This window comes from Hippoglossus hippoglossus, chromosome 22, assembly GCF_009819705.1.
Source record: "Hippoglossus hippoglossus isolate fHipHip1 chromosome 22, fHipHip1.pri, whole genome shotgun sequence".
In the NCBI taxonomy this organism is placed as follows: domain Eukaryota; kingdom Metazoa; phylum Chordata; class Actinopteri; order Pleuronectiformes; family Pleuronectidae; genus Hippoglossus; species Hippoglossus hippoglossus.
Genome location: NC_047172.1, coordinates 14239182 through 14261728, shown reverse-complemented (window position 1 = coordinate 14261728; position 22547 = coordinate 14239182). Strand labels below are relative to the sequence as shown.

The 22547-nt window shown below is 44.5% G+C and overlaps 1 protein-coding gene across 7 annotated transcripts in view; it reads right to left on the bottom strand.

Annotated features, from left to right (window-relative positions):
- Window positions 1–9560: 9560 nt before the first annotated feature.
- esrrb (estrogen-related receptor beta) overlaps window positions 9561–22547 on the bottom strand; it is a 47587-nt gene continuing 34600 nt past the window's right edge. For all 7 annotated transcript variants that reach the window (XM_034576872.1, XM_034576876.1, XM_034576877.1 and 4 more), the window contains 2 exons: window positions 16572–16841; window positions 9561–12817 (listed from right to left, as the gene is read on the bottom strand). In XM_034576872.1, coding sequence (XP_034432763.1) covers window positions 12573–12817; window positions 16572–16841 — 515 coding nt within the window. In that variant the 3' untranslated portion in view covers window positions 9561–12572. The remainder of the gene's footprint in view (window positions 12818–16571; window positions 16842–22547) is intronic.

Sequence of the window (22547 nt, the reverse complement as noted above, 5' to 3'; positions counted from 1 at the left end):
CTGAAATTGGAGTGATTGATTCAGGCAGTTATGATGCCGCGCTCATTGACGCCTTTTGATTTGAACCACTCTCCTCCTTCTTACCTCCAGAGCAGCCGCACACAGAGTACAGCATGTAAACTTCATACATGGGCCGCTTTGAGGAAGGAATAAATTGTCTGTAGGTCACGCAAACCGGCATGAACTGTGAGCCACCTCCACCCTTCACCCAATTTCCCCTCCCTCCATCGTTCTCTCCTCCTTCCCAAGGTCAATATCCTCAACAATTAGTCAGAGGAGGAGGAGGATTTGAAGCATGGTCGCACCCTCTCCAAATGCCCCCTCAAGGGCTTCGGGGGGCAGCAACGGTATGTCAGGCTAAAGTGAAAAGTGTACCCATTCCCTCTTTATGTCTCCATTTGCCACCCTCATTAGGGCCATTCATGAGCACTTAGAGGCCCCCTGCACATCGACACATCACCCCGGTCAGTTCTGCCCTCTCCTCCACACACCCAATCAAATAACTATCATGAAAAGTCCATGTGTGTGTGTGTGTATGAGTGACAGAGCGACAGACAGAAAGCAAGAACGGCAGTCACCAAGTATCTATATGGTACGATCATACTAATGTAATATTGATTGGTCCCAGTCACCATGGCACCAGGACAATAGCCCAGTCCTGCTGGCCACTGGTCAGTCTCCCAGGCGCTCTCCTCCCCCACATGGCGGGCTGGATGATCCATAGTGCAGCTGATTAAAAGACATGGCCCTCTGCGTCTTTAGGACAGCAGCGTCAGAGGACAAAATCTAAACATATTCATGAACTTCATCCTCAAAGTGGAGGATCCATACACTCGTAAATCTCCGGTGCCTCCTCTTCGACTCCCTTTTTTCCCCCCTCTGCCAACGCCCGCCGGCCTGTCAAGCCTCAGAGGAAGAGAAAACAAGAGCGGGGCCGTCGTCAGCGAGGAAGGGGAGTGTGAAAATATAGCGAGGTGAAGCAAGTACAAATGTTGAGCACGGAGAAACCAGTCCCCTGTGAGTCCACGCACAGTGTTGAGACAGAATCATTACATTCAGCTCGGGATTTCCTGTTTGTGCTAGCAGTAGGCCGCGTTTCTCACTCCTGAATATGTGGAACAAAACACAGCGGTGCGTTGACGTCATTTAGAATTCCAAAAACCTGAGGTTTCAGTTGTTTTGGTCGGACAGCTGTTCCTCCCCATCCGCCGGACCACACACCCTCTCTCAGAAACGTGGGGATTTGCAGTAGCAAAAAAGCAGCAGAAGAGAAACAGAGGTGATGACCATGAAGTCATCAAGCAGGCGGCTGGTTTTCTTGACGCCTCAGCTGCCTGAAAACAAAGAGCACAGGACTCCCTTTTTGATTCAAGTGAGTGATTTGCATAGAAAAGTTCATAAGCACGGGACATAAGGATATGGTCATAAAAGGGGGCAATAAAAAATTTAACTATGACAGAATATTAAAAGTGGCAGTAAATTGAAGGCAGGCTGCAGAATGACCCTTGCAGAGTGACTTCCTCGGTTGGGACTGCTAATCTCGGTGTGTGAGAGGGGCACTCACTGTACACAGAGAATAAAACATCTCCTGCCGACCCCTGACAGATATGGTTGTCTCTCACACTTTCATCCTGCTGGATAGTTAAGATTTAAGATAATGACACAACGACTTTCACGTTGATGCCGACATTGAATCTTTTTAAGAGGCCTCCTGCTGCCGAGCCGGGACGGCCTGTCAGCCACTGGCAGTGAAAGAGTTGAATGTCTTGCGCATACTCGTTTCCCGATGTCAGGAAGAAATTGTTCGTAACATCGGCCTCTCACACTTGTCTCAACTCATTTATTTCAGCCAAGGTCTGCGGATATAAATAAAAGGAAATGTTACTGGAGCATTTAAACTCAGCGGCAGCCTTGAGACCAGTAATGTAACCACATATCATCAAAAGTGCTGAATCTCCCTTTGTCACCACACATGACATGCAATTCCTCCAAACATATTCACGTTTGTTGCCATTCATACAAATAAATAATCACAGAAAGCCCGGACAGCGCCTTTAAAGATGACCTCTACAGCATCACCGAGTGTCCGTCAGATTTATCCTGCGGCCGCTAAAAATAGAGCCCTGAGATTATTTACCACCCACGAGCATTTTCTTTTTTTAAACACTCTGGAGCTTCTTCTCTTCTGCTGGATTTGAGGGATTTCTTCATGAATGCAGTTCAACAGGTGGTCCATAGATGGAGCTCTTCTCATTAGAATATACATGACATTACATTACAGAGCTGTCCTCGGATAACTGCGAGCTGTCCTTCATTCTCCAGCAGCAGCCGAGGAGCTGAGCTGCAGCATGGGCTCCACCTTTACCTGCCCTCTGTGTGAGCGGAGAGACAAAAAGGCTGCTGAGAAAACAAACTCGTTAATGTTAAAAAAATGTCCAAGTTTTTCTTACACAGAAAATGCACCATTCTAATAGTTGTGTTCCTCTGCTTTACTTAACACACTGGACCCCCTGTGAGTGAGTGTCAATCCACAAACCACCAGGTCCCTGGAGCAGTATGACTTAATTGAGCTATCCTGGGAAATCTAATTACAATAATGCACAGAGGATTGTGTAATATTCCCTCTGCTTCTGCTCCAACACCTATCCCTCACACACACACACACACACACGCACTTTAATGCACATGCTCACACACACTGATGGAATGGGAGGGAGGGTGAGAGACGACATGGATGTGCTTGGTGGTTGTGGGTAGGCACAAACCGAAACAACCGTAAAACATTTCACGGGAGATGTTTTAATCACGATTCATGGGCAAGTAAACCTTTAAACCGCAGTCAGTCAGATCTGCTGGGCGCTGAGGACAAAACAATGACAATGTAATATGATGAAGCACTGAGGCACTTACACAGGGATGAAATATAATGTCTTTGTTTTATATCAAATCATTGGTATTATTTTTTTATATAAGCCGTAAGTTCAGGAGGAGGATGATATGAGAGGGGAAAAACTGTTTAGTTGAAGGTGGGCAGGTGACACTACCGGAACGATATTACAACAAAAGCACACTTCATTTGCTCATTTGATTTGCATGGTGCAGCTGGGCAATGATCATAGCAATATCACTGTAGAGAGTTATTAAGCAAATCACAGCAATTCATGTGAGGCCATATGCAGTGTATGTCAGTGCTGCTGGGGCCAAGAAAAACACACACACACATGTTTGTACAGCTGTCTTAGTGAGGACACTGATTGGCATAATGCATTCCCTAGCCCCTTACCCTAACCCTAACCATCCAAACTAAATGCCTAACCCTAACCCTAACCTAACCTAAACCTAATTTTAACCCTAACCCTAAAACCAAGTCTTAAACCCGAAACAGTCCATTAAAGGGAGGTTACAAAGTGAGGACCGGTCAAAAGGTCCTCACTTTCCCAAAACGTCCTCACTCCGTAGGTTGTACTGGTCCTCACAAAGAAGCTGTACAAGAGCACACACACACACGTTTTCTCATTGAAAGTGTTCATTCCATTGAAAAGTGTCGATGATATGTTTTGTTCACGGCAGACAAGACAAAAGGAAGAGTCCTGCAGCTGTTCACTGAGAGTATTGATGCCTGTCAAACATCGACAGAGGAAAGAAATGAAAAAATGAGTGAATGACCTCTGATTTTGAAATATTTGATCTGAGGGATCTCGTGCGTGTGATATTAAAAGAAACACACACATGCAAGAGCTGGAAAACAGACATGATTTGTGCATCGTTTGTTTTTATAAAGTCAATATGCGTGTATCTGTGTGTGTACGAGGTCTGTTTGTGATTGAGTGCAAGGTCAAAGGGACACAGGGGAGAGACGCGAGGGAGCGGCGGTGCACTAAGAAGGGGGTTGCTACGGTGCCCAAGGCCATACCCACACAGACGGACACCATATTGAAATTAGCAAATGGACTGCATAGTGTCGCTTGCTGCCCCATTTGTGGCCCCCTCTCCTCTGGGTGATATACAGATGCACCCAGCGAAGGGGGACGTCACCATCCCATAGGGGCAGCAGGGTGGAGTATATAGGTGAGGAGGGGGGCGGCTAACCTCCCCCCTCTCCTAAAATGAAATGGGTTTACTCTTATTTATTTACAGCATGTTTTGCACTCATCCCATAACACTGTAAATTACCTGCGCGCCGCCTGGTCAAGGCTCCTCTCCCAGGCAAGGAGAGCAGGGAAGAATAGGACATAAAACATGTGATCTATATGATATTTAATTCAGGAATCACATATGATCTGTCAATTTCCATATATCAAGCTTTATGAGTCATATTTTAAATACAAAATCACGTTTATGAATATAAATGTGTGAATTATGAGCGGCCATATGTGTTATATGATGTACAAAATGTCTATAGGCCTCAGACTTGCCAATATTTATGAGATTTCTATAGTATATCTCATAAGAGGATAAGGGATGGGTGACTTCCTTCCTGGGGTCTTAGGTGGTTGATCACGGATCTGTGTCTCTCCGTCTCTCACATGGCGAGCAGTTTCATCATCTCCGTCTGAAATGACATGAAAAAGGAAACAAGGATTGGCAAACATGATGTAGCTCATTTTAGAAACTTAAATGTTTCATTCAATAAACATGTTGAGTTTGGCTGGTTTCGATACAAGAAAGCTTGACACTTAAACTTAATTAGCCGACTGCAATAGAGACAGTAGACTCTCTCTCTCTGTGTGTGTGTGTGTGTGTGTGTGTGTGTGTGTGTGTGTGTGTGTGTGTGTGTGTGTGTGTGTGTGTGTGTGTGTGTGTGTGTGTGTGTGTGTGTGCAGACAGAATTCCATCATGGGGAACTCTCTGGGGACCAGACCTGGTCTCTAGGTTGAAAAAAAAGGACAGGGGCTTTCTCCATTATGGCAAACAAGTGCATTTGCTTTAAGGCCAGTGGAGATTTCTAACCTTTGCTTGACATGCCGAAAAGGTCAGGCCCATCTGTGGCTTCCCTCTGGAGTTGAGCCTGACCATTCCCTCCCTGCTCCTGTGCACCCAAGGAAATCCTGGGATCCACAGTATCCACAAGCACATGCTAGCGACAGTCAGGAAATGACATATGACAAAATTTTTCTTCTTAAATCTTTGGTGAACAATTTTGACGGCTTTGTTGTAATATTTAACAAATGCGTAGTTAATTAGGTTAGTAAAACCAACATTTATTTAGCAGAAGAAAATAAGGGAAATTAATGTAAGCCTCAAATAAATTACAGATGTAAAAATATATTTATTTTTTAAAAAGCGAAATCTTTTTTTCTATGCCCAGAAAATATATATTAAAAAATCACACCTACGTATTCAGATGATAAAGTGTCCACAGGTCCAATCCACAGTAATTCACAGTAATTGTGCTAAACGCCTGTGAAGTAAGCACACAAACCATTCAGTGTGAGTTTTTCTCCGTTTGATGGACGTATCCATGCTTATCAATTTTCCTTATCTCCCTTCATTATTTCCAAACCAGTGGTTAAATTGGAAAAGCCCATAAGAACATGTGAATACATGGCAGAGGCAATAAAACAGTAGGGAGGAGAGACACCCCCCAACCACACACACACATACACACACACACATCCCACAACAGTGTTTTCTTGGCTGGAGGGAGATACATTTGGCAGATAGTTGGAAATATTTCTGCTCCCCCACAGCTTCATATCAGTGAGCACCACAGATAAAGATACAGTTGGGGAAATAAATCTCAAATGAAGGAACAAAACCCTTCACATGCAGTTATCACATGCAATGTGTGTGTGTGTGTGTGTGTACAGTTTATTACCTACCCGCTCCCTCACAGTGCTTGTGTTCCTACAATGTCCAGGTGTTACAGAACACAACACGGATTTTAAGCTAAAAGCAGTATTTTCTCTGCGGTGCTGGAGGGTCAGTGTGGTCTCTTCCTCACATGGCGTCCTGTGTGGTACAGGCTACTTGTTCTCAAAGGATTTTCCATGTCTGCTTAATGTCAGCGAAGTTTGGCCCAAAAACATACATACAAGTGATAATACTTGATACAATATTTTAGGCCGACAACTACGTCAGATTGATATCAGATCAAATTGGATATTTAAGTGTAAGAAAAAACTCTCGCCTTTCTCTGTATGATTGCATAATGGTCTGTCTGAAAGAAAAAAACGTAACCAGAGTAATTTGACTAACTGGGACAAAGGTCCGCTGATGGCCATTAGGTTTTTTAGGACAGCAGCTCAGCCATGCATTAAGTGATGAAGAGAGCGGGCGTGTAACCTGATAAATGCACTTAAAACAGTGAAGATGGACAATGAGGGGGCGAAATCTCAGATGGCCCAGTTGCTGTGCCTGCGAGGCACTTTGACAGCCTATTGATCAGCCACAGAGAGTCTTGGGCAGGGTCAGAGGTGTGGGGATGCTTGGCTCGGATGCTGCCAGTGCGACAGGTACAGGACAGAATGCGGAAACTGGGACCTATCAGGACATATACCTACTCTTGAGTCAATTACATCGTCTTTTTGTCGATGTCCAGATGTATTGTGGGGGAATTTACTTCTGCTTTACACAACAACCATACAGCAATCAGTCCGTTTCTGTCTGGGACACCGACATGGCGTGGTTGTGAAAATGCCCAGCACTTGTTATTGAATAGTAATAGGCTTGTCGGCCGGTGCCTCCAATTTCACAAATGGAGCAATAAATACACTTAACAGAATCAGTGGAACAATAAGAATGGCTATAAAGGATGGTTGTACCTCAAAAACAAGGAGGTGAGTATGGGGAGGGTAACTGGCGAGAGGGAGAGGGGGTCAAAAGAAAATTTGACAAAGGAAAGAGATGAAAAGTGTGAGTGTGTGTGTGTGTGTGTGTGTGAGGGATACAGAGAGAGTGAGAGAGTGAGATGGTGGCCCACTCTTCATTTCTGTGCCACAAGCTCTCCTGGGCATTTGCGTGCTCCGTTTTCAACCTAAGTGTAATTTGAGCCCTGGGTTGATACAAAGTGTATGCAGCAGCTCTGTTCAAACCCAATCACTCACCCTGACGTGTAATCCTTTCCCTCACCATCATGAACGTTGCTCTGGGAATAATGAAACACACTTAAGCAATACACAGCAGTCGTACAGCTGCAAGTGGGGCCGCATCTTGATGAGATGCCTCATAACTCTAATGAAAGGTGTTTTGACCTGTCAATGGAGGTAAATGATTGCCCTGCTACTGTATCTGTGGGAAACTTATTGATGGCAATATCTGGTCCAACTCGGTGATTTGCATGAGAAATGAGGAGCACATTGCTTTTAAAAATACAGCACCTGGCAAGCGCGCTCCACATTTTACTTGTGCGGGCCTCCACGTCTACTTATTCTCCTTCTTCTCATCCTCAAGTCATCCCTCCTCTTTTGCCTTGTGATGCCATTGTTTCCACGCAGAGGATTATTACAATTAATTGGTTGCCAAGACATTATTTCAAAAAGGGAAATTGGCTCTTATAATTATATAGAGAGGGGAATACTTTAACTCCCAAGAATATCAGCTTCCTGAAATAATGGAGCCACAGCCCCTCACTTCCCCCCCAACCTCCATCAGCGTTAGCGTGTCTGCGTGCCTGTTTCCTGTGACGGATCCATTTTCAACGGCTTCTGGCCCTGCGGTGGCGGCGGCTGACGGCTGGATGGTGTGGGGTGGCCTGCGAGCATCTCTGGCTCGCCTCACTCACTGCCTTCATCTCTGGTCTGCTGGGAGCTCTGACCTGCTCTTTGTTCTGTCCCATCGCTGAACTCCCAGTCTGCGTATGTGTGACTGGTCACAGTGGAGTTGGTAAATACACAGAGCAGTGGGAAGGGTTAGGGTAAGAGTCACTCTACTGGGTGAATGAATAGGTAGACACATGATGGTAAACACAGTAAAGAACAAGTGTCTTCAGTATAGTCATTACATTTAGCTGAGGGCTATTCACTTGTACAGTTATTAGGCTTTGCTTTTAGCAATGTTATCGACGTGGCTCTGTGGATGGTATCGGTTTGTTAGTCCACCACTTCGGTCCAATCTAGAGCATTAAACCCCTGGTGGCTGACTGCAGTGTAGATCATAAACCTGTGTCATCCATATTATCCATATATTAGCGAATGGGACATGGACAAGTAAACAAAGAGACATTTTTTCTCAAAGATGCGATTCTGATATTTTACATATTTCTTATCATTAATGTTTTGTCATGTGCAGATCTTTCTAGTAAGTTTGGTTTTGATTTGTTATTTGCTGCTATAATAAAGGGGTTGAAACATCATGATTGACGGCTGAGACTGTTCGAGTTTCTGTTTTAGCGGTAGATATCAGCGTTTTTATACGGCATATTCTGGCTTAATTTCTGTATAGCCTAAGGAAGTGGAAGTCTATGATGCTGACTAGAACAGGGTAAACATTACACCTGCTACATGTCAATAAGTAAGCATTGTCACTGTGTTAGCTTAGCATGCTAGCATAGACTCAGTTTTTCTGATTTGCTGAAACGCATTTCCTGACACTTACTCTCCTTTTCTCAAAACAGTAAACACAAACACCCAAATTAAAGCTACACTCACAAAACCTCTGAGCAAAAATCTAACAATTGATTCAAAACTATTTCATCTCTACGCAAAACCAAACACTGCCGTCAGATAACACACAAAGCCAGCCAATGCATAACCAGTACTAAGTAATCATTACACACTACATAAATAAATGTAAACGCAAAACACTGTGCTCTGGGCAAATCTTTACTGAAAAATCTTTACGTATTGCTGCGCCTATGAAAACTTATGTAAACAAGAAAACCTGCAGCAGAAAAAAAACTGCACTAAATTATTTACAGTAAGCAGTGTCAATCATTAATTCTGCCTCAGCATCATGCGTCTGGGCCGGGTCAGGCCACAGGACTTCATCTACATCACAGGCAATCCGCTCCCCTGCTAAGAAACTGGAGAATCCTTGCGTTTAGGAAGGGAGAGTATGATGGAAGGCAAACATTGAGAAAACGATGGTTATTGATAAACCGTTCACATATTCTTTGACCACAGTGAAAGATCACATTATCACAATGGACAACATAAACAGGAAGCTCCGCCTGTTCTTGACCTCTCTGCTCATTTCTGAGCAAAGCATCCGGTGGGCCATCCAGAAATATTGATAACGTTTAGAATGGTATGGTCCTAAAATAACCTCGTTTGACACGCGTGTGCTCATTTTTGAGTGGTGGTGTATTAACGATGACAACAGTTAGTTGTGTTTAGCAAATGAGAATGTGTTTAGTTTTGTAAAATGGGTGAATCAGATTTGCAAAGTGTGTCTAACAAGATGAACAGTGTTCAAAGTTTTGCCAACTGTGTGATTGATTCAATAAAGTTGTTATGTCAGTTGCCAGTTTTATATAGAAAATGGCGTTCAGTGCTTTCGCAACTCAGGAAAACTGCAAGTCTTAAAAAAACTGATCTAGATTACTGGTGTGTATTGGCTGTATAGAAAAGTTTTCATCAAGTTTTACTACACATTTTAGTCATAACACAGACGAGTCAGAGTTCAGGGAGTATTTAATTTGTTGATCCTTTACCTTTTTGAAAATCAAAACATAAAAGTTACACAGATATTGGTGATTCAACCATCAGAGATATCAATGTACACCATTGCCAAATGATATATTTCACACCATAAATACTCAGAGCACAGAAGCAGGAAATCAGTCACCTGCCCCTGTCTGCAATTTATCATCAAGGGACCAATTCTGACACACTGATGCTCATAAAAACACATACCCGCTTAGTAACCAAAATGGGGGTCACACCCACCAATGGCCAAGTCACGTGGTCGACGTGAAGCATGCTTTACCTTTACAAACAGGTCTATGAAGGACAAACAGGAAGATCAGAAACTACGATTACAAACATTTTGGCAGGAGCACTGGGGGGGACGTTTGTCTGATAAAAACATGGATGGCTCAGGTACTGAATGTCACAGACATGTGAAGTTGATAAAGAGCAGAAAGTGTTGAATCAGAGAAATATTGACAATATGATAATGAGGTAGTAGTCAGCAGGGTGCTGCATACTTTATTTTCAATGGTATTTCGGCAACCTACTGTATTGACGCTGATACATTTATACACTTCGACACAGATTGTAATGTAAGACATGTTATCTTTTACTTAACACAGTGCCACCTTGCTATGTAAAAAGAAACAGGAAGATGAGATGACTCCCGTTATTATGATTCTTATGGATGATCATTTGGGACACTATAAAATACTAGTTGTAAAGATTTTCTGCAAAAGTTTTAATTTATACTGCACTTTTATTGAAACAAGCACAAAAGAGTTTTTGTCAGCTAAGCAAATCAAATATAGTTCCTCTTCTGATATACGGGATACATGTTTGAAATTAGAGGGCTTTAGAATGCTGTGTTAGTTAGTAGCGTACAAATTCTCCCAAATCTAAGTAAAAGCATGCTTTTCAGCATGGTTTCAGTCAGAATTGGTCCCTGTTGTATTGCACAACAGTAAAATAACTGAAGTTATATTGTCACCGTCTACAGTGGAGCTTGTTAACTGGACAGCGGTTCAAGTAAAGATGATTGGGTGCTGGAGTGGGTAAACATCCTCCATTGCTTGGCCAGTCAGGCTGCTGTAAAAAAAAGCATGCCGTCGCTGGATCAGTGCTAGCCACTGATATCTGGAGAATGGCGGCAATCCTACCCTACTGCAATGTTAGGGATTCTTTTGATCACAGTATCATATTGTTGCAACAGTGCCACAATTTATCACATCACATAAAATCTTTCAGTAGTATAAGTATTCACCTCCGACACATCCTCCCTCACATGGAGATGAGCGGCAGCTCTGCTGGACTGGACTAACGTATTACTCACACCTGGCGTCATGGACACGCAGCTAAACACAGGGAGAAGGGAGCGCAACATCTTGTTCTCCCACCAGAGATCACACCTTGTACTGACACGCTGTCGGGTTGCTGTTACCCTACGAAGCATGCATGCTGACACTTTGTTTCTTGCATAGCTATTCACATGTGCATTCTTGGGCATCCCGAGCTCTCCTCACAGATGCCTGCCCGCCTCCAGACCGGAGGGAAAGGTGTTACTCTGCTCCGCCCACTGTGTCAACATGAGGTCAAGAAGAAGTGTTCCACGTGTCTACTGTACTCCTGGGAGGCTGCGCAGACAACCACCTCCTGCCGGGTTAAAAATAAACCCAGTGTGAAGTGCCACCACTCCGGCCCTGCACCTGCTATTTACCTCCGTTTGGTTGAAGCTCTATAAATGCAGGCACAGCTATTAAAAGATGGGAGGTGTCTAAAATGGTGAGAGCAGATGCTGGGCACCTTGCTCCCTGTGTGCAGGATGACTCTGCCACAGGCTTAAAAGAGCCCAAAATAGAGCGGCTGACATATGGACCTCTGATTGTTTGAACATGGAATCTCCTGGACTCCTGCCACTCGGCATAAATCCTTTGATACTGCCACACCAAACCCGCTGATCATCTTTCACCTAACCCGAATCAGGTCATCTGTTCGCATGCCAAGATGCAATGACCAAATTTGGGGTTCAATGGGTTGCATAAACAGCACTGACACAAACCACTACAGGAGGGGAGAGGGGAGGAGAAACACTGGTGTGCATCAGTGGTACAGTGGTGTGTCCCACTGGTGGGACTGAGATATACAGGCATGGTCTTTTAGCAACAGCAGCATTGAAAAGCACATGAGAGATAGGAGGTCAAGCTCAGCTTCCCCACACAGCCCCGTTATTGCTGAGTTACTACAGAATAATTCGACTGAATATTGTACCTGCCTACGCTAGTTCAGCTAAACATGGGACCAGCAAGTCTTCCAGTCTGAGAAGGATCCACAAAGACCACACGGCTCACTGCTCTGGAGAGGTATATCCAAGGACATTTAAACTGATAAGAGTTCACATTTAAGTAACAATTTTAGTTCATCTTTTTTTTTTTATCCAGTAGGAGAACAAGAGAAAATGGCCACCAAGTTCACCAGACTTTGATCTGTACACTCAGTCTTCCATTAATAAATATATACATGGTCCTGGTCGGGTCCAGGCGAAAACACAACTGGGAGACAACTGAGTCTGTTTATGGTTGTTGACAACTTTGCTGCCTGAACAAATTTAAACAACTTTTGTTTTCTGAAAACAAAAAGAAAACTTGTCTCTATCAAGAACTGGCAACTACTTATTCTGAAGACGCTGAGGGGCAGAGGGGTCCTTCTTCATATACAGCATGACCACTAACAATTAACAAAAACCCAAAAAATTATTACTGTACATAGTATTTCTTATATATTTTAAATTAATCTGCATCCTTTTTATATTTATACTAATAACCACGTTTTGCATTTCTTCTTTTTTATTTAGTGCCCCAGGGTTCCAGGAGGGGGAGCGAGAGAGGACAGTCTCAGTCAGTGGGGGTCCCCCTCTCCTGAGGACCCTCAGCCTCGGTTCAAGTCACTCTCTGTATCGCCAACGCAGCCCTCCTCTGTTGCCATGGCCAATCAGCCACCCTCCGATCAGACCTTGGCCTCCAGCATCTCCAGGAAGAGTTTGTGCATGGGAACCTTGCCCTGCACTTTGATGCTGTAAAAGTGCTGCACAGCCTTGGTGGCCGTCTGCCGCAGCAGGGGCAGGGTCATGAGCAGCTTGCCTGCCCGCCGCGGGTCCTCCTGGTGCTGGCTGCTCTCGTAGTCCTGCAGGGCCTCATGGAGGGCGTCCTGGAGCTTCTGGACCGCCTCCATGTCCTCTATGTGCATAGAGTCTGGACGAGAGGACAGAAAAAAAGGATTGTGAGGATTGATGGGTTTTCAAATTTGTAAAAAAAAGGGCGGAAAAAGTAACTTGTGAGAAATATAGTTTGCACTTTGAGACACTGGTAATATAACAGGAGTGATGGGAAATGGATTTTTCTAAAACAAAATTAAATCTCATGATTGATCTTTACTGCTCCGTCAGTAGCAGCAAGGTATGGAAGACATTATAAACATAACTCACAGCCTGACAAGATAAAGAATAGATCATAAAAACAGAACATCTGCTTTACTTTATTTATTTATATATTTGTTCTTTGGTGGACTGGGCAGGATATTCATATGGCCCTTGACCAGCGAGACTGAAAATCAATGTTATCCTCCAGTAACAATGGCATGAATAGCACCCAATCTCTGCTGAGTAAGTACACATTAAACACCTCTCCATTCCAAAGGACACATTGCTTTAGAACAAAAAAACAAAGAGGAGAAAAAAAGAGGGGGCTCCATTAGAGAATTGGACGCTGTAAACAAGTCTGAGATGAATTCAACACTTCCTTTCAATTAATTCCTTTGCTTCTCCCTCAAAGGAATTTCTGACCATCACAGACAAGGGGGCGAGAAATGTTAATTTATTCAACAACAAATCCAGGAAATGTAAATATAGGGATGAGAAGAGGCAAATTTAAATGTTCCTGCTGCATGACCTAAAGAAGAAACCAATACATTTTGGTGTGGATCCAGATCAAGGGACTAATCACAATTTATTTTTTACTTACATTAACATTGGCGTAATTCATAATCTTTCCACAATCTTTATGAAAAATCAGACATATAGAGTGCTAACCTGTATAAACAGGTGAAATTGTAAGCGGTTCGTAGAAAATACATGTTTATATAGTATATGTATCTGATCTCACTTAGTATTAATACTTTAAGGTAAAAAAACATATTAAATGGTCATCTCATCATCATCAAAAAAAACTATTTCCCACAGTTTATGCTGTGATGCGCTGCTCGTATTTACGCTCCTCTCTCCTCGTCTCTCCACCATGAGCGCAATGCATGATGGTAGATATTGGTCAGTTATTGACCATCAGTTGTACACCATTTTACATGATGCATTATTATAAACAATGACTGCACTACATCCGGTATAAAAAACTTCACTAAACAAAATGGGAAACTCACCATATAGTGGACTATATAGTGATTAGTGAGTGATTTCGGACACAGCCTATGACTCTCTCAGTCTTCAGCCTACCCAGATCTATTCCTCCTCTCCTGTCTTGGAGCAGTCTTTAGTTTCAGTCTGGCTTCTATAGCGTTTCTCTACAGTGCCATTGTTTTGTTCCGTTCCTTCTGTACATCATGTTACAGCCCTCCACTCTCATTCTTGCTTTTCTCTGCCTCTGTTTTCTCTGCTGCTTTGCTCCCGCTCTCTCTCTCTCTCTCTCTCTCCCTCTCTCTCTCTCTCGGTCCAGGGGTGTTGCGCTTTCTCACACTGGTTAACTGGTGTCTGGCACTCCAGAGGCAGCATGTCATTGGCTGCCTGACTCGTCTCACCTTGGCGGTGCATATTTTACCACGCGGGACAATAAAAGGCAAAACAGATTTCAGACTTCGCCCCAAATTCATTGACTGGAACAACTGTATTCCCAAGACCTTGAGACATTTCTCACCCTGACGGTTTTCAAATCCACAGTGGTAAAATGAAGTAGGTCGTTTTGTAAAGTGAACGCGGGAGAGAGGGAGGGAGGGGAGAGGGGGAGGATGGAAAGAACAAAAGGCAAAAAATAGAGAAAAAAACTCAGATGAGGATGTGGTGTGACATAATTATCTCTTGTTCTTTTCATGGAGGCTGAATTCACAACCGAACAAGCTGCATTTTTTTTTTTTTTACAAATCAATCTAATATTTTATTCTGTTTATCACGTTCGCAAACACGCGCACAGTTTAGCAATAAACCTGATTGGAACTGTGCTGTGATGAAATGTTTTGCAGTGACGGGGGGGGGGGAGAAAGAGGAGAAAATAAAAAGGGAGATAAAGACATCTCAACAGATGGGAGGGAAAGGAGGGCAGGAGCCAGCGAGCGCTCCGCTTGTAGCCCTTGGAGGAGGGGTAGACTTAAAAAAAACAACTCTGAAGAAACAATTTCCTCGCAATCCATCAGTGAGCCCACGTCGATCCGATTGATAAACTGCTAATTACAAAATCAATCGCTATGAATTTTCACAGCTGTCAGACAGAGGGGCTCCCGGGAGAGTGATCTCCCAGAGACCTTGTTCTAACGTTCCGGACACCCTCCTCCTCCTCCTCCTGCTCCACCTCCTCCTCCCTCGACCCCCATCTCTCCCCTCTCCCACAGCCCCACCTCCCCGACCAGAGCTCTGTTGTCTGAAAGCAAAGCCCCACCATCAGCATTTTCATTTTTCAGCCCCGGACAAAACAAGGGAGAGAGCGGCCCGGTGACCCAGGCGTGCATTGATCAGAGCGGGACAGGTTGTGCCTCCTCAAAAGCAGCCTGTCAATAGCGGCGTGGCGTCTCCGCATCGGAACAAACGAGGCCTATCACTCCCTGATACTCATTCCATTCGACTTAACACATTTTATTGACAGCCCCTGTGCTCCTAATGAAATGCTAAATTTATCTCCCGTGGCTGCTGTGCCCTCCAGCTACTGTTATGGAGATAGAGAAAGAGAGGGGGAGAGGGAGCGCCGGAGAAATACCACAACACGGAAGGTGTTCAATTAAAAAAAGCTCAATCCTCCAGCCCTCTGTCTCCTGCACTGCCCTTATCTCCTCTCCATCTCTCCATCTCGAGCTCCACACTAAAGGTTACACCGAGAAACTCCTGAAAAACGAGGAAATGTCATTTCTGAAAACTCTGTTAGACAGAACCCTGCTGCGTCTGGATATTACACTATGCAGCGTGCATTACTCAGAGGGCCAGTCAGGACACAGTGAAATATTCGGAGTGAATAATAAACCTGAAGAAAATCTCGGTAAAACTGATTTCTGACTTTTAACAAATTAAGTTCTAATGTCCATGCAATGTATAATAGTAAATTGTTATTACACTACAAAATGCTTAATTCTTTTTTTTCTTTCTTACTTTCTCTTTATTGGTAGATTTTTGGTCAAAAGCGCATTTTATTTTGGGGCTGAATTAATCCTGAAAACATATTTTTCAAACAACTTTATGCTATAATAAATTATTTTGTGATTGACATATATGTTATACTAAGCTAATACAAAATGTATTTTATTATTAGTAGTTCTGGTAATTTATTATGTAGAAAAATACAGTGGAATTATGAAGTATTTTAGAAAATTCTTTAACAAAGTAACTCAAATCATCTTTATAGATAATGCAGCAACAACATAGATTTTGTCTAATATTCAAAACAAAAGACGGTTTGTGCCTCTAATAGTGACTAAGTGTGGAGTCAAATATATTTTTTATAAATGTGTTATTTATTAGGTTATGAGGGCTTTTGCTAAATCACACTAAAGATATATATATTTTTTGACAATTTATACGTTATCATGCAATGCTTAAATAATAAAATATAACAGTGTTTGATTTCACTTGATAAATTAAAATATTTATCCAAACCTACAAACCTAAAATCATTTGGGTTGTTCTGTTTCTTATGTAAAATGATGTCTTTATCAAAATGCACACGATATTTACTTCAATCAAATATCATGGCACTTGGATGTAATTTCTGATGCGTCAGTGAGCGCAACAAATCCCACCTGAGTTGGCGAGAGCGATGGCCTTGAGGGTGACAAACTCCTCCTTCTCCACCTTGAGCTTCTTGTATTTGCGGACCAGCTGCAGGATGGACACGTAGAGGTCGAGCAGGCCCGTCAGCCGCGAGTGCTCCTCGTCCATGATGTAGTCCTCGGCGTACACCAGCTCGTCCTCGTACGGCAGCGAGCGGAACACGATGCTGAGGATGAGGATCTCCATCCAGGCGCTCTGCAGTAGGCTCATCTGGTCTCCCAGCGACAGAGCAGAGAAGCCTGGAGGGACAGAGGAGAAAAGTGTGAGAAGACGGGACGTGAAGTTGCAAAAATAAATGAACCTTTAAATGCTCGAAGAAGAGTAAAAAAGTGAAATAGTGCAGCTTCCATGGTTCAGTCAGAAGTCTTCCTTTGTTGTAAAGTTTTAAAAAGTGAATCAAACATCACTTTAAGTTGATATGTGAACCCCGAAAAAAATAAAGTCCTGCGGCGCGGCAGCCTGGAGTACACGATGAGGCCCATGTCAGCGAGAGGTGTTTAATTTTAAATGCACAGTGGAAGGTCCTCTTTGAAGCCTGTGTCAGAGCACTTGAGTGGGCTTTACTGTAAGTGAGCACAGTAAATCGGTGCAAAGGTCCGGGATACACAAAGCCATGTGGTTACCCCCTTGTATCCTGTCACACTTCTATTGGTGTGAGGGGGATTAGCACCGAGACACATTCTCATTGGAGGGGTTGAGGACATGACATGCACTGTGTAGCGGGAGGAGGTGACGAGGGGACGCGCACACACACACACACACACACACACACACACAGACCCACGCATACATGGACGTGCTCGGATACACAAACGTGTCGACCAGGAAAACAAACAAGACGCACATGTGGATCGTGACACATATATGTATGCACATAAATCCATACACATAAAAGTACACACAAGCACACGCTCGCTCACAAACACACATATATAAGAGCTGCTGGGTTCACGTGGTTCAAGCCCAGCCCGAAGACCTGCTTAAACCCCGGGTCTCATTCTCCAACAACAGCAGCTGGATGAGCTGAAATTGGCTCGGTGGCATCGAACCGCTGTCATTTCCCCTTCAACACCTCTACATGTGCTCAGAATAGAACATCAAATAAAACAAACCGCTAGATCCCCCAAAGATGAGCTGAGAAACTCAAACAAATTAGAGACGGTAAAGGCAGAGCGTGAGGTGCAGATAGCCAGATAGCTATGTCTCATACCAGTTTTTCCCTTCGTGCTATCCTTCAGCTGTCAATAAATTGCACGAACCCCCCCCCCCCCCCCACACACACACACACGGACATACACATACTCAGCTTCCACTTTTCCCCCCCTTCATCTCCCACATCCCCCCCGCGCTGCACTGTGTGCCTGCAGGCGGCCCATTCTCTGACAGCGTATTAGGCTCTTCTGTTACGCCACTGATTAATATGATTGCTTTCACAAGTTTTGGTGTTGCCACGCTACCTGCCATTGCGTGATTAAGAGGCGATAGATTACAGTATTGACCAGGGCTGCTCACCACACAAACAAACACACACACACACACTCTCTCGCACGCACATGCCCCGCGCTTCCGCTTAAATATAAATGATCTCACTGGGGTACAGCCACCAGCCTGATGTTTATCTTCTCCTGCCAGGACACCATGAACACACACACACACACACACACACACACACACACACACACACACACACACACACACACACACACACACACACACACACACACACACACACACACACACACACACACACACACACACACACACACACACACACACACACACACACACACACGTGCAGGGTGAGGAGAATAAAAGACATGGTGAGGAAGCGTGAGAGAAAGTTAAAAAAGAAGCAGGACAGAGACAGAGAGAGCGAGAGAGAGAGCGAGAGAGAGCGAGAGAGCGAGAGAGAGAGAGAGAGTGAGAGAGAAAAGAAGAGCCAGCGAGAGTGGTACCAGAGTGTTCAATTACCCTTATCGTGGTGATGACCACTGCAGGGGAAGAGCTGGAGGATACATTAATTAACAGATTGTGATCAGAATGTGAGGGCCTTCACGTTTTGAAGGGGAATCAATAGTCAGTAGAATAGAGTGCGAACAGAAAGGTGCCGGTGCCCGACTGGACCGGTCAGAGGTCTGAAGAGCCCAAATTAGACACAGCGCAGCAAACTGCCGAAAGCACTCACAACACTTAACTATTATCAGCGGAGGCAATAAGCCATATTTTGCGGAGGCCCGCGCCATTACCCGTATCCGGGTGGCACCTTAAAATTCTGTTGTGTTATTTCCTTGTCTGCATACGTGGCCATTAAGTTGGACAGAATGTGGACTGGCCGGAGGGAAATTGTCATGCAAGCGCGGACGCGGTCTTGATTGCCGCATCAGGTTGGCATCGCAATCACAGGCGAGGCTTTGTCGAGCCTTTTAATGCCAAGGAGGAGTGAAGCGGAACTAAAGCGCTGCTCCCAATGTGACAGCCCGTGTGAAGGCCTTGTTCAGGGCTCGTTGGGGAGGCTTTAGAGTTGTTCTGATACGGCAGACACCTCTCAGCCATATGCACACATGCAGCCCAGCAGCCTACAATTACCTTTGACGCTAAAAGTCCTTGAATTTAATCCAGTGTTGTGAGATGGAGAGGTAGTGTTTTTCCCCCTGCTCCATCCCCTCTCTTCAGGGCCTAAATTATCGCTCCAAATGGGATCTCGTGTCGTTGCCTCGCCTTTTTCCACTCAATTTAATCGAGTAATGAAGTGACTTCCCGACTCCGCAGGTCACGCGGCGCTCCGGCCGCCACACTCTGAAGGTGGCCCGGTTAAGTGCCTTCGGAGTGGGTGATTTCCTCTAATGAAATATCAATATTTACATCTTCATTTCCAGCCCACTGCCTTGGCGGGGTTTGACCAAACATGACACAATATTGACCAAATCAGACAGGCCTGTCTGCGCACTTGAAGGGCCTTTTCCACTCCACTGCTGAGTGCACCGGCAGATATCTGTCTAAAGGTCTTTGTGGCGGGGATACAGAGATAATAACCATGCAGAGTTTTTCTTTGTTCACTTTGATGTAAGCATCCCACTTATATAAAAAACATCATGCATTTGTTTCTTAAAAGGATTTTCAAATTCCAAGATGTTTCGACCTGCATGCAAACGACTGAAATCCAGTTCAATCAAGACAGAGGGAGAAAAAGATATATAGACGACCGAGAGCCCAGCTGACCACTAACTGCATCAACACCATCATTCATAGCTCAGAGGGTGGAAACAAGACCAACTGAAGACCAGCAACAGAAGCCAAAACTATCATCTCTTCCTTTATCTCCCCAAAAGCCCTCGGCTGTTGGCAGGAGGGGGCAGCCCGAACCCACAGACGGCTGCTCCAAACCCCTCGTAGAGATTAATCAGCACGCCGTTTCATCTGCCAGATCATGGGACGGTCCAAAATGAAATGCTGGAGATTTCTGTTGAGCTGGAGTTCATATTCTATTAATTTATTATTGTTTCCCTCTCCCCGAGGGCCATTAGCACGGGTAATAAAAAGAGATGTAATTACGAGGCACGGTGGCCCCCTCCAGCTGCAGCCCCCTCGTAACTCAGCCTCAATCAGACAACGGAGCAGACAGAGGGAGGGAGGGAGGGAGGGAGGGAGAGAGAGAGGAGGGGAAAAAAGATGGCAAGAGGGAGAGAGAGAGAGAGAGAGAGAGAAATGGGGGATAAAAGAGAAGAGAAGATATGGGCCAGAGAGGAGCGAGATAAGAGAAAGAGAGAGAAAAGGGGGGCCGCAGAATGAGCGGAATAGGAAGAGAGAGATAGAAAGAGGAAAGAGAGTAATTCTGCCTGGACGGGGGCTGATCTATCATGGCCAGCTATCAGAAGGACAAGCAGGCCCTGAAGACTTCTGCCCAGAGGCAATCTCACCTCAGCCAAGTCAAGTGCTCTCCGGGCTCCAGTTGGAGTAAAACTGCCCCTAACAGGACCCCAGAGGTTCAGCACGTCTCTTTTTCCCCTTTTCTAACCTCAAACTGAACCGAATGATCACGAGATTATTCTGTATCAAAGCTTTTAATATTAGACGGAAAAGAACGTGTGCACTTTTCATTGTATAGATTCCTGTGATCTGACAGAGCGGCACGCCACAGTGTAAGATCTATAACCAGTACGGCAATGAATGGCAATTTAGAGCAGCTTTATAATGGCGAGTGTGCGCACAGGCTTGTTTGTGTGCTTCTTTGTGTGTATGTGTGTGTTATTGTGTGCTTCTGTGTGTGTGGCTTGCAGCTGCCGACCATGATTCTTCTTGAATTTACATGACAGCATCAGGAGGACCCAATCAATAGCTGCTGGGTAATAAATTGCTGTGCTTGACATAAATAATGTGACCTGGAGTCGTCCAGCCACATGTAACTCACAAACAGCTCCAGCTTCCTCTGGATGATGATTTTAATGACACATCGGGAGTTTTTATAGCAAACAAAATCGTGTCAATACAAACTAAACGATTAAAAAAAAAAAAAAAAAAGAGGTTGAAGACTGAAAATGAATCTTGTTTTTTTTTTCTTCAGCTCCAGCGCTCACTCGCAGAGAGAGACAGCTATCTGCCGACTTTGGACGTGATAACCAGCCCATTATCCCTTTGTAAGTAGCTGGGGAATGGGCGATTTGACCAGTAGCCTGTGAACGTTATTAGGTTGAATAACGTCAAATACAGTAATCCCCTTGTTTTAATCTGGACCCTGTGACCTTGTGACCCGAGCGGAGAAGTCTTTAGCCCTCCCCAGGGTCCCACCGCCCTACACTGACTGTTACATATCTCTTGTTTAGCCGCAAAGGCCAGCGCGAATCAGGCTTTAATCATTGCCGTAATTACACATAATTTATCTCCGCTGCCATCAAGCAACATTGCTTAATGAGGGATGGTGCACTGCCGCCGATCACTTAAAGGCACATCAGCATTAAAGATTTCCTGCAGAGCAATTTAAATCAAATATTGTGGAAAGTTCAACGCGTGAGGATGCGTTTTTAGTATTTCTATGAATTTTCTACAGATTCACAATATCAACAGTGTACACATATATAATCGTGATGCTGTATGTACCTGCTCATGCGTCACAGTAACTAAACAAAGCCCTCCCCCCACCCTGCCTGGCAAATGACCCCTTCCCGGCCGTGCACACTCCTGACTGCCTGTCTGTCGCCGATACGCCCCCATCTCAATCTCCCCGCAGCCTCTCCGCCGTCTTCCCGCTCTCCTGCCCGGGTCCGGGGCCTCAGCATCCACCTGATTGTTCAATCTATCTTTATCTCCTGTGTTGAAGCCTACGTCAGAGGGTAAATTGAATATACTAAGAGCTGTCTGTTGGTGTCTATATTTAATATAGTGCACTGATGAGGTGCTGATTTATTGCTGGGCAGTATTCACACTCTATTACAAGGAGATTACGCAGCTTGAGTGGGATCAGGCTGGCAACACAGTAAGTAGATTTCACAATTTAATGGCAAAGAGAAAACAGGAGCCCGGAGGGGGCTGGAGGAGGGTGGGCTGATGGGCAGGCGGGTGGGTGATTACGGTGGAGGGTTGAGCTGACACAAACACGACAACGTACACGAGGTGCGATCTCTTTTTAACATCGCTGCCTCCGATGCTAACAGCTAACGCGGCAGGCGGCTGTCTGTCAACCGCGGAGCTGATGAGCTGGAATCCAATAACGCGCAGATGATGAATATTCCCAAAACACCAGTAATGAAGAGAACAATGCAACCAATCCTGTTTCATTAGATTAATCTGGTCGGCATCTAATACCCAAAAATGTAGCGACACAAGAGAAGGATGTAGGAAATTAATTTCTCAGCACTATAAACAAAAAGGAGTGTCTGACACAGTATAAATTACAATGTTGTTTAAATATTTTACATTCTAGCGGTGACATGCCAGAGCAAAAATATGTT